The sequence below is a fragment of the Amblyomma mixtum genome, chromosome 4 (genome assembly GCF_055824585.1).
Source record: "Amblyomma mixtum isolate Tamu chromosome 4, ASM5582458v1, whole genome shotgun sequence".
NCBI classification, from domain to species: Eukaryota; Metazoa; Arthropoda; class Arachnida; order Ixodida; family Ixodidae; genus Amblyomma; species Amblyomma mixtum.
Window position 1 is genome coordinate 73,875,248 of NC_143015.1, and position 17,777 is coordinate 73,893,024.

The 17,777-nt window shown below is 46.6% G+C and overlaps 1 protein-coding gene across 4 annotated transcripts in view; it reads left to right on the forward strand.

The window, feature by feature from the left end:
• Nucleotides 1-17,777, forward strand: part of PICK1 (protein interacting with PRKCA 1) — a 42,140-nt gene that overhangs the window by 15,994 nt on the left and 8,369 nt on the right. For all 4 annotated transcript variants that reach the window (XM_089586829.1, XM_089586830.1, XM_089586831.1 and 1 more), the window contains 5 exons: nucleotides 2,530-2,646; nucleotides 5,150-5,283; nucleotides 8,603-8,695; nucleotides 11,531-11,726; nucleotides 15,664-16,008. In XM_089586829.1, coding sequence (XP_089442955.1) covers nucleotides 2,530-2,646; nucleotides 5,150-5,283; nucleotides 8,603-8,695; nucleotides 11,531-11,726; nucleotides 15,664-15,971 — 848 coding nt within the window. In that variant the 3' untranslated portion in view covers nucleotides 15,972-16,008. The remainder of the gene's footprint in view (nucleotides 1-2,529; nucleotides 2,647-5,149; nucleotides 5,284-8,602; nucleotides 8,696-11,530; nucleotides 11,727-15,663; nucleotides 16,009-17,777) is intronic.

Below are 17,777 nucleotides of genomic sequence, written 5' to 3' on the forward strand. Positions count from 1 at the left end.
GAGAGACATGGGAGAGGCCTTTGCCCTGCAGTGAGCGTAGTCAGGCTGATGATGATGATCTCCCATTGTACTTTGTACTCACTCAGCTATTGCCAAATACGGCAGTCTCCTTATTCGAAGCAAAGCTTGGCACAGAGGTGGAAGGTGTTCATCAGTGGACAAGTACGTGTCGCTGAGTACATGCTAGAATGCAACCACTGCTTAGAGTGCCCTGCATGCATGAACAGTAGTGTTCTTGTATATTCCGAACCTTGATATTCCTTAGTCTCGGGGAAGCCAAGTGGCTTGCAAAAAGGTCCCTTTGTGCCTGATATGCATAGCAAAAAGAAGGACACGTTAGTGCAGAGCTCTTCAAAAATACCTAGATTCAGTTAATATTGACTGGCTGCATGTCACAACATTCTGCTGGAAGCAGTTGCGGTATAATTTGTCGCAAACCAAAGTTGACAAAATGAAAGGCGCAGGCTTGAGGCAATCACGGGTTTACTTGCTCGGGGAACCCAAACAGTGCTTCTCCAAGGAATCGAGGTTGACAACCCCTCCTCTAGCACATCAACCAGCAAGGCTGACGATGAGAGGTAGAAATCTCAGTCACCATTTTTACTTTGTGATGATGAGAGGTAGAAGCCTCTGTCACCTTTTTTTTTCTTTGTACGTTGATGTTTAAGACAACAGCATAGGTGTTCTGTGTTTTGCTGTTGCGTGCTACGCAAACAGGTCTGCAGTAGCTAACGGGAGGCAAATATAAAACCTTGATTATTCAAACTCTGTCAATTTGAAATCCCAGATAATTTGAAGAATTTCTGCAGTCCATCTGTAATTTCTAATGTAAATGCGGCCGGATAATTTGAAGTGACGGCCTGCATCAGCCTGGTTAATTCACAGATCTGGGGTGCTTTGCGGAAATGGCTGATCTTGATTTCACCATGAAGCAAAGTGGTGAAGCGACAGCCCCTCAGAGCCATGACGTGGTGCTGAAGAGTGATGCCCATGCTTGATATGCGAAGCACCCCAGCCCCAGTACTCCCACCACAAAAACCAGTCTGTGGCATGGCTTGTGGACCTCTGAAGCCTGCAGTGAAGACGTGCTTCACTGCAACACAGCTGTGGATACTGGCTTCAAAGTAATGTGCTCTTGGCACTTTGTCAAGGCGCGGCTGGACTGATGGCAGCGGTGCGCGTGCTTTTTGCTCCTCTTCGGCCTGGCCATGGTCAAGGGAGCTTACAGCTGATGTGCTGGCATCGAAGCACCTCCACCCTTAGCAGCGTCAGTGCGTCCTGTGACGTGACCATTCTTGCTGTTTACTCATGATGGGTTGACTGTACAACGCTAGCCTGAGCTGTTTCTTTGAGTGTTGTGCCATGGTTAGGGAGTTTGGTTGCTGGTATCACTAATTAAGTACTGTTGTGTATAAGTTGACCTTCCTTCAGAAGAAGGACCATGATCCAAACTTGACTAGGTGATGGTTCAGGCTAGTGGGTGTGCGCAAGAACTCAGCGCTTGTGTTTGTCTCCTGAGTTCTTGCTGCACTATGGAACGTAACGCATAATCCAAATTTGGCGGGGTTGACCTATACGCGGAGCTGACCTTTTTCGTGGGGTGTGAGGCAGTTTTGGATGAGCGGCGAGTAGTAAGCGTCCCATATCGGTGCTGCGTCCCAGCAGTACACTTGGGGCACTATGCCTCGAAAAAAGTCACTGATTCATGTGCGTATTGGTTCCGCTGAAGAAAATTTCGAATTACACTTCGTTCATCCAGCTCATTCGCACTGGCTGCTCTTTCCTAGGGCGAATGGTAGGTTGCGTGAGAGCAACATTACATAATCTCTGGGCCGTGCGTCGTGAGCATTGCCTGAATCCTAATCTACAGCACTTTATGCATTTGGCTTGCCGCTTGTCAGTCGCTTAGCATACGAATGCGTAACGAAGGGTGGAGCACCATTTCACTTTTTTTTTTGTTTTTGACCTCCATTGGCTTCAGATTGCTGTCCTTGTGATCGCATCATTGCGCGTTTATTGCTTTGAATTGTCGCTGTGATGCCATCCCTCTAGAAGGTACAAAACGAAGTGTGGTTGCGGGATGAAGCGAGGGAAAGATGTATACGTCAATTTGTTTTTGAAGACACTCTCAGAGTTTGTCCAGTAAAGGTGGTGTGTACCTACAGCAAAATTTTTTTTGCTATGCTTGGTTAATTCAAAAACCAAGTTAATTCGAATATTTTTCAGAAGGTCTGTATATAACAACAGCACTTGCAGGAAAGAATAGCACAAGGGGGTGATTTTGTCGAAGGACACGAGCGTCACAATCACAATTTACACCTCGTAACTCACAATGGGAGGGAAGACAGGTATGTGCTACAAACTGCATTGCACAGTGCAGGTAGCGAAGGTACCAGCAGTGTTTTGCAGCAGCTAGAGGTGCAAAATGCACCTTCAGGCTGAAGTATGAAACTAGGAAGGTCGTGTGTTTCGATGTCCTGTATGTGTGTTTCAAAGGTTGTTTCGTATGTGCCCCCCCTCCCCCTGCAGACAGCCTGGTGAAGAAGCTGGAGGAGCTGTCGAGGAATGAGCAGATCTACAAGGGCCTCATGGAACACACGCACCACATGCTCAAGGCCTTCTTCGAGATGTGCCACGTCTACCGCAGTGAGTGTTTAAAGCACGCTGCGTTCGGTCCCTCCACAACGGCGTGACGGGGGCTTGCTTGACAAGGGGCGGCAGTTGCTGTGGCTGTCATGGCCATTCAAGGCAGAAAGCATCAGGTTTTGTACCTACGCTAGGGTCTCGATGATACCAATCTCACGGCGTTGCGAACATTATTCGTGTAAGCTGAAATTTGTATCGTAATATACGAACAAAATCAGTATGCAGAAGCATGAGAAATGCATTCCCTCAGATCTGTTTGAGGCTGGCAGGATTTGTTTACAGCCGTGCGCCATCGCTCGCTGCTTGCAGTGCGTACCGTTAGGCTGCAATTGCAATGTTGGCGAAGGATGCGGTCGTGGTTTATGCGTTCATATCATCCAGAGTGGCACTCAAGAATTTTAGGAACACCCGAATTGTGCAGAGTGCACTCCTACCAGGCGAATGTTACGAATTCTGATCAAGAGTTATCGTATCATTCAGATTCTACTGTGTGGCTATGCATAAGGGACTTCCTGTGAGGAAAGTAGGCTGAAATGTATCGGATCATTGCCACAGTGTGAGGTAGACAAAATATCCAACATACATCTAACGATCCACAGCGAAGGAGATCGCTGTTAAGATACTGGGCTGGAGAGTTGGCAATAGTTTATGCTTTTGAAAGAGTCTGGGAGTTCATTTTGTATTGGATTTCGTCCCTAGAGCGTAACGCTTGACCTAAGGTGCAGCAGAATATTGTCATAACTGAAGCATTGCATCATGAAATACACAATGGAATAATTATTCCACAATGAGTTGTGGCTGATCTGTGGTGACCGTTTCAGTGTGCTAAAGGGCAGATTGAAATTTTTTGAGGTGAAGCTGCGACGAATGAGCCAGATCAAATGGTTGCAAGACTAATGCTAAGTGCTAAGTTCCAGACAGTCTTGGTGGCTTCAGTAATGTGTTCTTACCACTGTGGAATAACCAGTCATCGGTCGTCCATTGGTAAATATGCAGCCTGGCAGCAGCCATTTCGTGTTTTTCTTCACCTTGCGTGCCTGGTCTTTTCTCTATCCTGCAGCTTTTCTTCATGGTTTAGATCGTATGAATTCCATTTTAGAAGAATGAAGAACAGATCACTGCTTCATTGGTGGGAACCGTCGCCGCTGTGTGGCTTTTCAACCTAGTTGCTCGCCATTTCTTGCAAGTTTTGGTAGCTTGTATCACGAGGTCTCTCAGAGGGTCCCTGGAACAAACTACTACTATTCTGCCACTCTGCATTGGTTTGTGCTCATTGCATTAGCTGAACATTTATGCGTTCTTATACAAACTGCATGGAGCCGGTGCGGTGGCTCAGTGGTTATGGCTCTCGGCTGCTGACCTGAAACAGCGCTGGTGTTTTGTCCTTCTCTTGTGTCTCGTCTTTGGTGAATACAAGGAGGGTACCGCGCACAAAAAGACAAGGACAAGAAGATAACACAACATGCGCATGTTGTGTTATCTTCTTGTCCTTGTCTTTTTGTGCGCAGTACCCCCCTTGTATTCACCATGATTGACCGACTAGCCCAACAACGTACGCTCTTAAACTATGTCTCGTCTTTGATTGCGCTGTTTTTCCAATTCGTAAAACATGTACCAACCAGCCCGTATTTGCCCTCACCTGAAACATGCAGGCTCGATCCCGGCCGTGGTGGTCGCATTTCGATGGAGGCGAAATGCTAGTGGCCCGTGTGCTGCGCGATGTCAGTGCACGTTAAAGAACCCCAGGGGGTAGAAATTTTCAGAGCCCTTCACTACGGCGTCCCTCATAGCCTGGGTCGCCTTGGGACGTTAATCCCCATAAAACCACACAAATTGCACGACTTTGACAGTATGTTGGGAGCAGAATTGGCCAGGGTTTGACATGCACAACAGACTACAAGGTCTGGGTGAACAGCTGTGGGAAGAGGAAGAAGTCATTGCTTCTGCCTTTCATTCGACCTCAGAGCAGTCGTGCGAAATACTTAACTATTGTTCTTGGGACCTAAGCACGCATGCAGCTAAGAATAGGAAGGAGGCATAACAACTACACCTGAAAGTGCATAGAAATACTGCAACTTCTCCCTCATTGTCTCTCTATCTCTCTCGCTACCTGATTGTGTCTAGGCCGTGAGGAAGTGCAGGTTCTTCGTTTCTAGATTTCTAATGGTTCGCAATTAATTTTTCAGTACCGCACACCACGAACTGGTGGAGCACAAAAAATGTTCTTTTCTGCAGTGTTGTTGTTCTTCATAGATGCACTTTCTTATGGTACTTTCATGGGAAAGCACCCTGTGTGCTTTTTGTTGTCCAGATAAAGTGCATCCTAGAATGGTCCATGTTGAAAATGAGGTTGGAAGTGTTGGCACATGCAAGAAAAGACTCGCATGGGTGGATTCTGATAGTCCTGGCCTTCCTTGCATGTTTTGCCGTTTTCCCCCTTAGCTGTGTTATTGGGGAATCTGTGGCAATGCATGCAAGCTTTGATGATTTTGACTCATCGCAGTATTTGGTGACGTCTTTGCTGAGATCGGAGTCCGCGAGCCGCAGCCGAGGGCCAGCGAGGCCTTCACCCGCTTTGGCGAGGCACACCGCAGCATCGAGAAGTATGGCATCAAGCTGCTGAAGACCGTGCGACCCGTGAGTGACACATAGAGGAATGTGTCGCACAGGCTCCTTTGGGCAACCATTGTGTTCTAGCAGTTTTCTAGTTTGGACGAGGTGTGACCTGCTGCTTGCACTGCGTAGGTGTTTACTCACTTACACAGCAAAAACAGACCACTGAACCTACTCAGGTACTGGTCGGCAAAACTTACAAGTCAGTGTTGAAGCTGGATAGCCAGAGAACTATTCCTTTCTGATGAGAAGGTATGTCTAGGGTTGAAGCATGGTTAAGGCCTCTAACTTGCCCGCAGCAGAACATTTTAAATTTCGTGAATTTAAAACAAAAAATTTGTGCGATTCCACGGGAGACATGAAATAATGCTTCAAAATACACCTCACTTTGTATTCTGAGCCAGGTAGGAATATGTAGTGTCAATTCTTTTTTTTTTCCTCCGAGTTTTTCACAATAGCTAAAGCAACCTTTGCCACTAGACTTTGAAAGCCACCAGGGAAGCCAACTTTCTTAATGACCTTGGGGCAACATGTGCAGCGTGCAAGCGCTAAGGAGAAGGTGGCTATGGATTGGGAAGAATTCGATTTGGGCCACTGAGAAACAGAGTGCATTGAAGGAGTTGGGTGGAGTAGGGAAAGCAATCAAAGGCTAACGGACACTGGGCTCGGCAGCTTGGAACACTTGAGTAGCAGGGGAATGACGGTGAGAGTGGCTGCCGCTGCATAGGAGGCTGTCTTCATTAAAATATTGGAGACCGGTTCGCTCTGTTGTGGCGCGCACATCTGAAGCATTGCCTCGTAAGTAACGTCGACGCATCAGCGTGAGTTGTTTTGGATTGCATTATAACTATAATAATAATGATTTTAAAATTCTCCGGAGTTCTCAAACTTCTGTCTCGCGTTATGTATTCATATATATCACTTTACCGTCACAGTGCCGTTCCTACTGATGTCCATGAGAGCAGTGGTATAAAAATGAGAATGTGACTGCTAGCACAGAATTCCCCGAAAAATGCCAAAATCCGTGGAATCGTTGGAAACTAGGGTAGTATTTGTTTCATGGTAGTATTTGTTTCATGCCTTGCATTATGTTCGATACAGATGAGTTTGGCACAAAAGATTCGTGTTTGGCTTGCCACCATATTTGTTGCATCTTGTTTGGGGTGTGTTTGTTATTGGTATTTTTTACCAATGTTTTTCTTTTCCCTTCTGTTTAAATGTTACAATACCAGGTGCGTTACAACATTACAATGAACGCTGAATATTACGAGCAACAGCTATAAACCTCCAGTGATTTTCCTTTGTTGCTCTTATAGCGCTTCTGCCTCGTATAAATATGTGGCTGTTTGTTGCTAGAAGGCTGTTGGTAGTCAGTACTTGTCCTGTCATTTTTGTGCTTTGTTGCTGTTTTCATCTTTTTCACGCTGCTTAAAGTGTTAAGATGAGTAACCGACTAGCCCAGATCAAATAGTAATCAGTTTCTCAATCGTGTCACATATTGGCTATCCCGGTAATAAAATGGCTTGTGCACCCACTGCTTGAAATGATGGCTGTGAAAGGTTAGCACACCTTGGAAAGGTTGAACAAAAGAGTTGTTTTTTTTGCCTGTGTTTGCCTGTCTGATTGATGTGTTAATCATTTACTATTGTAAGTTAAGTGACGCTGTCACACTGGGAAAGCTGCTCCATTTGTTAACGACCAAATAGCAATCCAGACATTGTTTTACAGCAAGAATGAGCGAAACAAAGGCGTTAATTCTTTGCAGCTTTTTTTTTTTTTTGGTGTCTGCCGTTCTAGGTGGCATAGTTCAGTGTGAGGCTACTGCCTTGCTGCCTTTGGCCATAGTATATTATTGCACACGGTGAAGTTTCAATGCAGTGTTTGGACTTCACCGTTAATTAGCAGCGCAGAAGTTTTCATTTCATTCTATTTTGAATAAAATTATAATCTTTTTGCTCTTCTTTCTCATTGAAGCAATGTTATGCCCCTACTATCGCTAGAGCCTTAAGACAGAGGTAAAAGGTGAAAAAAAAAAAAAAAAGCTTATTCTCACCCAGATTACTAAAAGTATTGTCACATAGTGGTAACAGCGGCATACCTGAAGAGTGAGAGAGGCAGTATTGAGCAGAACTTGGGGCTGTTTATACTTGCGAACTTAGCTCCCGTAAGAAAATAAAGCATGGTGGCGATTACAGGTACTTGTGCTCTCAGGACTTGTAGTCTATGCATAATCATGTGCACATGATTGTGGATCTTTGCAAACAATCAAGGAGTGTCTAAGCACAGCCGTATGCTGGAGCACTTGCTCCGTGTGGCAAACAATGTAATTTAACAATGTAGCAATGTTTGTCACTGCCTACTGGAAGTGATAAACAAGGCATAAAGGCGTGAAGTATAATGAGGAATGTAAACGGATGATGTCATGGATGGTGGATGACGACTCTGGATGATGGTTGCGGAAGGAAGGAGTGTCTGGAGTTTCACTTAAACGAACACATTACTGGCTGACCTGTGGGTATCCACAGGAAAATTAACGACTAACAACAAATTAACAACAACAATTGTTCTCGGTTGTGCTCAATTTATAGCTGACAACAAACTTTCAAGACAAGCATCTACAGCATCCATGACAATCTTGAATGTCTTAGAAACAGTTGCACGCAGCTGGGATGATTTTAGAGAAGTCTGGTTAGCTCTCGTTGGCCAACAAGAGAATGAGGCAGTGTGTCGGCAGCGTTGAACAGAGAGTGTGGACAAAAAAAAGAAAGAAACAAATCATTACAGCAGTAATATTTTGGCAATATCAGGGTAGTGTTCCGACGTTTGACCATTTCAGGCACTTCTGGAGGCATTGGCATTCATGATTGTCTGCATGTCTCATTTGTAGACAAATTTGAACCTGGGTGCTCCTCTGCCAAGTTGGAATACCTGGGTTTGAACCCAACTTCGCGGCTGCGTTTTGATGGAGGTGAAACGCAGGAGGCGCCCGTGTGCTGTGCCATGTCAGTGCACGTTAAAGAACCCCAGGTGGTCGAAATTATTCGGGAGACCTCCACTCTTTCTCTTTTTCTTCTTTCATTCCCTCCTTTTTCCCTTCCCTAAAGGCGTGGTTCGGGTGTCCACCAAGATATGTGAGACAGTTACTGCACCATTCCGTCCCTTAAAAAACCAGTTCAAAAACCAATCATGAATGCAAATGTGTTTCCACGTGGTTTAATGCGTGTATGCCATTTTTTTTTATGGTTCAGGTGTAGTTATTTCATCATGGGCAACATGCAAATGCCATTTGATGTCTGGTCCATTGCCTGTTGCTCATGCATGTTGACCTGTCCGCATTGTGCAGATGCTGAGCGACCTGAACACGTACCTGCACAAGGCTGTACCCGACACCAAGTTGACCATCAAGAAGTATGCAGATGCCAAGTTTGAATACCTGGTCAGTGAGGCACCACTGGTGCACCTGCTTCTTTCGACCTCTCGTCCGTGATCTGATCTGTGCTTCAGCAGCTGAACGCTTTGCTTTGGGCTGTCTTGGAGACACAAGGTTTCGGCTCTTTGCTGATGACCTATTGACTGAAGGGAGCATGTAGCCACTGAATGTTCACGTTGAGAGTCAGGGGTACCAATGGCATTCATGGCCACTTTGTGCCAGATGCAGAGATCAGAAGCCTGCTTTTTGTTTTATGCCTTATAACCTGTAATGGCATGAAACCTTTACAGTAATTTGACCATTGCTCCTGCTTGATTAATCTTATGGCTTGGTGAAAATGTGAATAGGCTCACAACTGCTGTGACTATGCAGGGGAAAACATAGCGTTTATCGTAAGTTCTTGTTCATGTCCTTGGTTCTCGTAAATTGCTAAATCTTTAAAGGGGACTGTACAACACATTTTCAGGGCACAAATGAATCTGCCCGTGCACGGCCCCTTCCCAGGCCTGCTTCAAGTGTCCAGCACCATTCCTGCTTCTCAAGCATTCTTTCTTTTTCGTATATGTCGCTGCGAGCAAATGGAAGCTATTAGCCACATTGCTGCTGCTTCACAAACGCAAAGCATCATTTGGGGCGTGGCCCAAGAAAAGTCAGCAGATCCAGGGCAAATGTGGCAAGTAGTGGTTTTGAAGCAGGAGGGATTGGTGTAGACATGCAAGAAGAAATACTGAAAGGTAAAAGCATGGCACGCCACATGTCACTGAGCAAGGCAATTTATGCACTTTGCTATTTGTAGTTGTGCGGACACATGCCTGCAGCATGTCCTGAATGGCGAGATCAGATGTACAGGCTTGGAGGAGCTTAGAGGCTTTTGTTGATCACTGGTAGCTTTGCTGAAGATTTCAGAAGTTCCTGCCCTGAGAGACTCCAGTAATAGTCCCGTATCATAGTTGACAGATTTTTCAACTTTCAAGGAAGATGCTTCGGTGCATCTTCAGTGCCTTAGTTGAGGTTAGCACAGGGGTTCTCTATCTTTGTAGCTTCAGGGAACCCCCATGGTTTCCAAAAAAGTGGTGAGGGATCCCATGTGTTTTGGCATCCATTCCTTCTTGCCTATCGTGCATGGTAGAGAGAGCGTGCTGCACATGGCCCTTCAAAGATTGCCTGAATGCTATTAATAATGGCTGGCCATATAGTAAAATATAGTAAAGAACGGTGGGGCTAAGAATTAACATGCAGAAAACCAAAGTAATGTTCAATAGCCTTGCAAGGGAACAGCAGTTTGCACTTGGTAGCAAGGTGCTAGAAGTAGTAAGAGAATATGTCTACTTAGGGCAGGCAGTGACAGCTCATGCGGATCATGAGAGGGAAATAACTAGAAAGATAAGTATGGGGTGGAGCACATATGGCAGGTTCTCTCAGGTCATGAATGGTAGCTTACCAATATCCCTGAAGAGAAAAGTATATAACAGCTGTATCCTACCGGTACTCACCTATGGGGCAGAAACGTGGAGGCTAACAAAGAGGGTTCAGCTTAAGTTAAGGACAACGCAGCGAGCTATGGAAAGAAAAATGATAGGTGTAACGTTAAGAGACCGGAAGAGGGCGGAGTGGGTGAGGGAACAAACGCGGGTTAATGACATCCTAGTTGAAATCAAGAGGAAGAAGTGGGCTTGGGCAGGGCATGTAATGCGAAGGCAAGATAACCGCTGGTCCTTAAGGGTAACGGAGTGGATTCCAAGAGAAGGCAAGCGTAGCAGGGGACGGCAGAAAGTTAGGTGGGCGGATGAGATTAAAAGTTTGCGGGGATACAGTGGCGGCAACTAGCAAAGGACAGGGTTGATTGGAGAGACATGGGAGAGGCCTTTGCCCTGCAGTGGGTGTAGTCAGGCTGATGATGATGATGATATAGTAAAATGGTTTGCGATAGGCAGTTACAGTGTGATTAGTCTTGAAATAAAGTGGGTAAAGCAATGGTGCTGGTCGAGGTATGCATGGATATAGGGTCTTTGGGAACCTGAGAATGTGTCCAAGGAGTCCAGGTTCAAGAACCCTTTGGTTAACAGACTTATTGCTCACATTAAATAGAGGTAGTGAGCTCATGTGTTTATGGCAAGTATCAAAATCAAATCTTTATTACGTACCAGTGAAGACATTCAGCTGGAACTCCCAAAGCATAAGCAGGGTCCGAGGTCTCCATTCTGAAATAAAACAAGAAGGCTGTCAGTTAGTATGTGCAAATGAGCAATCAAACAAAAACCAGTGGTCACATGGAAGAAAGTACAGCACTGCACGGCAGTGAGTATTAGTGGAGAGCATGAAAAGAAATGCAAAGAACTTAAGCAGTAGACGGAAAGCATATTTCAACTTGCCATTTAAAGACTGGTGAATGCTAACAAAAGTGGCACCATTAACCATGGCATTCGGTTATTGAACCCAAATCGGTGTAATCAAATCCTGCTTGCGGCAGCCACATTTCCATGTAGCCAAAACACAAAAGACAATCGTGTGCTGTGTGATGTCAGTGCGTGCCAGAGAACTCTAGGCGGTCAAAATTAATCAAGAGCCATCCACCACGACTGCGCTCGTAGCCAGTGTGCCGTTTCTAGATGGTAAATGCCATGTACCGCATAACCCAATGGGCACTAGAATGCTCGTGGACGTCCCATGGACGTCCAAAGGAGTTTGTCTGCCCACTAGGTAACATACCAGTACTATTTTAGGGGTGTTAGCGAAGTTTCAATGTAAATACAAGAAGTTTGTGGAGAGCATAGATGTTCTTATGAGAAAAAGGCCTAAGGCACACCTCTGACGATGTGCATGCGTGTGGCTCTGTTTCAGTCGTACTGCTTGAAGGTCAAGGAGATGGACGACGAGGAGTACGCCTACCAGGCGCTGCAGGAGCCCCTGTACCGGGTCGAGACGGGCAACTACGAGTACCGGCTGATCCTGCGCTGCCGGCAGGACGCGCGCGTGCGCTTCGCCAAGCTGCGCTCGGACGTGCTCGTCAAGCTGGAACTGCTGGACCAGAAACATGGTGAGCACCACAGGCACACTCTCTTCTCTGTGTGGTGCATGGCAGAGTTCCACGTTGTACGGGCGGCTCCAGTATGATAGGCAGCAGATTGTTCGCACTAATCTTATGATTACAGTGCAGTCCACTTATAACGATACCACATATAACGATATATTGGTTATAACGATGGGTCGACATGAGAGTGTCATTTTATGCATTAGGTCTATGGGGAAAAAAACCATTTATAACGATAGGTTATTCACCGCATATCGGATATAACGATCAAAATATTGCCGTCCAAATGGCTTTTTCCGTGCAAAATAATTGTAACATTTGCGTTGCTTAGTTCCCTGAAACGAACGATGTCGAGACGAGGCGATGTTTACCTCCGTAAGTTCGTATCTGCCGCCATTTCCACGCTGCGCGTCCCGCGCCGCCCGTGCACCGGAGAGTACTTGAGTAGGCGCAGCGCGCCACAAGATGGCGCTAGCTGCTTCATGCGCGTCGGTCACAGTCGCTCCGAAAGAGAGAGAAAGAAAAAAAAAAAGCGACAAGCAAAGCAGCGGCGCGGTGGCGCCCGAGCCGCACCCACTCTCTCTCTCTCTCGCGATAGCAGGCTGACACCGCCGAAGCAGTGTGCAACCATCGGTACAACCCAGTTCGAAGATGGCGCCGACAAAGCGTAAAGCTGTGTCGCTTGACACGAAGATGGATATTTTGCAAGACTCTCGACGCGGCTTCAAGGTGAGCGCCCTCGTGAAGAAGTATGAGCTCGCCCAGTCGACGATATCAACCATCTTGAAAAACGGGAGCACCGCGATTGTGAAGGCAGGAGCTATCAGCGGCCATGCCGATCAGCGGAAAAGGGTTAGGGACCCCTTGTACGCCGATGTTGAAGAGGCGCTTTACCAGTGGTTCATCACAACCCGCGCACATAATGTGCCTATTAGTGGGCCAATACTTGCCACCAAAGCGAAAACCTTCGCTTTTCTTCTGGGACGGCCAAATTTTGAGTCTGGGGGAGGCTGGATTCAGCGCTTTAAAGAGCGGCACGGAATCGTTTATAAAAACGTGGTAGGGGAAGCGGCGTCTTTGGACACAGAGGCAAAGGAGCAGTGGCTGCAGACAAAGCTGCCCAGCGTGCTGGAGCGCTACGCGGAGAAGGACATATATAATTGCGACGAAACTGCTCTGTTTTTTCAAATGTTGCCGTCGAAGACTCACGCTCTTAAAGGAGATCGATGCCCCGGCGGGAAGCACTCGAAACTTAGGGTGACCGTGTTGCTGTGCGTTAGCATGGACGGGAGCCATCGTCTCAAGCCTTTCATGATCGGGCGATCGAAGAAGCCAACGTGCTTTAGGAATCAGCACATCCCGGTCCGCTAGCGCAGCAACAAGAAGGCGTGGATGACCCACGACCTGTTCGAAGAATGGCTGCTCGAATTCGACAGTTTAATTGAAGGCCAAGGCAGAAAAGTAGTGTTGCTACTTGACAACTGTAGCGCACACAGCGTTAACCCGAAGCTAACATCTGTCGAATTGATGTTTCTGCCTCTGAATACTACGGCAGGCCTTCAGTCGTTGGACGCCGGCGTGATCGCCAACTTTAAAGTCCTGTATCGGCGGCGCATGCTGGAGTGGCTAATTTTAGCCATTGACTGCGCAGCTCCTGGCACGTCGGGTCATGCAGACGGGCCCCCTGACCTGAAGATCAGCCTTTTGAAAGCCGTGCGCTTCGTTTACGGTGCATGGTATGAAGTTAAGCAGTCAACCATATGCAACTGCTTCAAAAAGGCGGCCTTTGTGCGTCAGGACGAACTTCCCCAACCCACTGAGACCAGCACGGTGGAAGCCCCTGACATAACCGAGCTCTGGGAGCTCGTTCCTACTGGTGACACAGGTGGTGCGTCGATGGAGGACTTTTTGACTGCAGACAGTGCTGCCTCGTTCTGTGATGAGGTCACCGACGAGGCGATCGCCGAAGATGTGCTGTCTCGACAGACGGCAAAGTTGTGCGACGGTGGCGACGGCAGCAGCGACAGTGACAACGAGATTGACAGCGGCACCTTGATCCCGACCACGATGTCCACGCAAAGTGCACTGTCGTCGATCGACTCCTTAATTGATTTTATGCACGCTAAAGGATTGCCGCCAGTGTTCGCGCAGCAGCTGGAATCCATGCACACCGCGGTTGTGAAGCTGAAGCTGCCGCAAAAGCAACTGCAGATTTCGGACTATTTCGGCGCGCCTAACCCTTGACACGGTTACTGGCGCTAGAAATAAAGTTTGTTTTTCGCAGCCTACTTTCTACATCATCTATTCTTTAGAGTAAGTAGCGAATTCAAGTTCGGAGCTGCAAAGGTATGTTCCGCGTTTTTTATTTTTTATATTTTTTATAACCAGTCCAGATATAGCGATCATCGGTTATAACGATCATATTTTTCGTCTTTTTCGATATCGTTATAAGTGGACTGCACTGTAATACTCCTTGAGTACTGTCTTGTGATGGAGAACACCCTGAAGACATTTTCAGCTTCAGTGCGGGAGTAATAGCAGATTTCTTTGTGCACAAACTGACTGTTTTCACACTGGAACCACTTGTACAGTCGAGAACAAAAGTCTCTGGGACACATGAGGTGCAAACAAAGCTGATAGCTTTTTTATTAGGTGCTGGATTGAGACCACACTTTTGGAAGCGAAAGTCAAACTTGCGTTCTTTAATCTGTAATGTGTAGTATGTGATCACTGACAAACATGGTGCCTGTGGGCCTGAATTGTCTTCCGAGTGCCCTAGAGACCTTTCCCTGATGGTACACGCCTGTGTGTGCAGGCATTATGCAGCCCATATATAGATAATCACTGAATCACTTCATGGTCAGTGCGCACGTTGTGTGCTAGGCACATTTGACGTTGCTGTAGATAACCGTATTAATTTGCATAATGAAAGCTGTTATTATATCGAAAGAAATTCATAATCTTTGGGGGATGCACCCATTACACGGAGATATGCTTGCAAAAATTCACATGTTGACAACCAAAATAGTCAGTGCATTCACTATGCAGGAGGCGAAAAAGCAAACTGGGTGAGAGCATGGTGCCATGGTTAAAATAGCCGGGACGATGAAGGCACAAGGAAGAGGCAGGCAATTTGAGCAGTGATGGCTAGTGCTGAATTTCAGTGTTGGTTAGGCTTGTTTGAACCTGTGAACCAGCGAAGCACCTTCTGATGCCTGTCACCATTGCTGCAAGTTCAGCACGTCTATGATGTGCTGAAAGGGCAATTGGAAGCATAATTTCATTTTTTCGAGGGCACAAAAGTTAAAGGACCCTAACTTCAAGTGGCACCTCCCAGATCATGTAACAGCTAACAGCAGTTTTGGCTGAAATGGGTCTCATTAGTATCTTACCTAAAGCTAACAAACACTCTAAAGGGATTGTAAGAGGCTTGTAAAAATTTGTAGAGTGTTCATAGTGGGCATTAAAAATCAACAGCATCTAATTGGGCGTTTATGTGTTCTCACCAAGTTTTTATTTTTGTTGCTAGGTGGCTTTTCTTAAACAGAAGTCAATGCCCTGATTCAAAGGGGACGTGAATGGTATTCATCTATCTATCTTGTGGGGCTACTCCTCTCGCACAAACATACCCTAGAAGCACTGCTAAGTAAGGTGCTGGAGTCAGCATTGAAAACAAAACTTACTTCCTCTCTCTCTCTCTGTGCTGAAAAAGCTGACCTCCAGTTATCACACCTGTGTAACGCAAGGTTCCTCGACAGCTGTATGCTGTGGTGAATGTGGCGTTCGTGCCATGGAGTGGTGCAAACATTAGTTCCCATAGTTGCGCGCAAAGGGTGCCGTTCGCCTTTGCACCTTGCTTTTCCTTCCTGTTACACCGACTATGCCGCACAACCAGGGAACATGCCGTTAACAGCTCTCGCTGTAAAACCAACTCTCCCTGCAGTGCAGGACATCGTGTTCCAGCTGCAGCGCCTCGTGTCGGCGCTGTCCCAGTACCACAGTGACTGCCATGGAGTGATGAAGGGCAGCTGCATCTTCCCCATCGAGGTGGACCTGTCACGCTCCACCTTCCACTATCCGGACCCCTCCGTCAGCCCCTACCAGGATGAGGAAGAGGAGGACGAGGACGACGACGAGCTGCTCACAGCCGGCGGTGCCTCTGGCGTGGCTGACGGCGCCAGCAACGCCAACGCGGCTGCCGCCTCCGCGGCCGCTGCGGCCATCGAGAAGTCCTTGCTGCTCAACGAGTAGGACCTGCCCAGCTCCACCCCATGGATGTCTGGATGTGGTGAGGGAAACCCGAGTACTTTTGCCCAGTTCTTTAGGCCTCTAACCCCTGAAAAATTTCTGGGATGTGAAAGGTTACAAAGGGAAGGTAAGTGCGCACAAAAAGGACGATCACGAGAGAAGATACAGGAAGGGACACTCCTCGTGTCCTTTCTCTTCTCTTGTGATCGTCCGTTTTGTGTGCACTTACCTTCCCTTCGTCATGAACCAACTCACCCAACAACTTATTCCGCTGAAAGGTTACAAAAGTTCCCAAAGTACTTTATTTACTCATTTTTTTATGCCATTCTAACTAAAGGAGGGGGGGGGGGGGGGGGGGGGGGGGGGAGACTTGAATTTGAACTGCACATAATCAGCTTGATTGCCGTGGCAGTCACTCTAGTTTCTCTGTGGTGTCATGCATGAGTGGCCTTGCATCCCCTAAAGAAAGAAGCCAGATCTTGGCTTTTGGAAGAACTTTCCATCCCACTCAGTTTTCTGTGCTTTTAAGCGATAGGGTGTGCATGGTCACTGTGCAGAGTCACTTTCTTTTGCATGTTGTTTATCACGCAATGCAAGATGGAGCTTCTGCAGTACAGAAGAACCTCGCTACAGTTAACTCAGGTCTAGTAAAGTGAAGCTGTGATCCTACTTTGCCTTCCATAGACGATTGTACATTTCTTTTTTATTTATGGCAAAGATATGCTTAATAAAGAAATGGGTGTGGTAAAGAGCATAGTGCCATGGCAGTGCACTTCCTATGGAATGATGACATCGGGGCACGTGTGCAGTCTAGGCCATCTCGGAGCCACAGACGTGAAATGACGTTCCCGTGGGGCCAACATTCAGAGGCAATTGGGTAACAGAGGCGGTAAAATGGCACTCTTTGAGATGGCTTAACCACCAGGCTTATAACTTGCGAGGAGAAGCCAACTTTTTGAAGTCCTCTGAGCAGCAGAACTCAAGAGGCAATGGCTGCAAGAAGTGGAGGTATGGAGACACTGCGTGGGCAGTTTCGTCGCCCTCGACTATGTGGTGCGCTTTTCGTAAATATTGCCTTTTAAATGGCACTGAGGCTCAGCTTGTTTTTCATATGGAATCAAACTCTGGTTATATTCATAACTGCGTTGCATTTGTGTAAATGCAGCGATTCCACAAGACACAAATGAAATCAAAAACGCGATAACATAGAATGTCATAACGTAATAATTATCACATAAAGGAGTGACAAGAACAGGTTGGCAGATTTCTGGGTGTTTCTTTTATAAACCAGCACTATGTGCTTAGCAATTAGCAAGCTAATTACTGTAGTGTGTAAGTGTGAGCCTTCTTCTCAATCTGGATCTTTTTCTTTTGCTGGTTCTTTTTTTGCTAAAACATGAACCAACTTACTCAGGAATTCACGCTTCAAGTTAAATCACCAAGTGATGTAGTGAAGACGCTGATATAGTAAAGATTTTTGCTTGCCCCAGTGACTCTACTGTACCGGACAGCATTTATTGTTTATTGTGTGCCTGGGTACAATGAACTCAACCAAAACCGGACCTTTTCTGTCTGAGGAGACTGTGCCCCAGACTTTAGCTGGTGTTGCCCTAGGTTTCTCTTTTTTTCTTTTTTTTTTTTTGGTGACTGAGTGTTTCTGTTTCAGGCTCAAAGTGCTGAAACGAGCTTTCATCCTTAGTCACGACATAGAGCAAGAAATCATCTCCTTCTCTTTGATATTGGTGCAGAAGTCCTGAAGTGATGGTTTGTGGCGAACTTTTGTGGTCTTCGGTTAATAGGCGGGGGTGT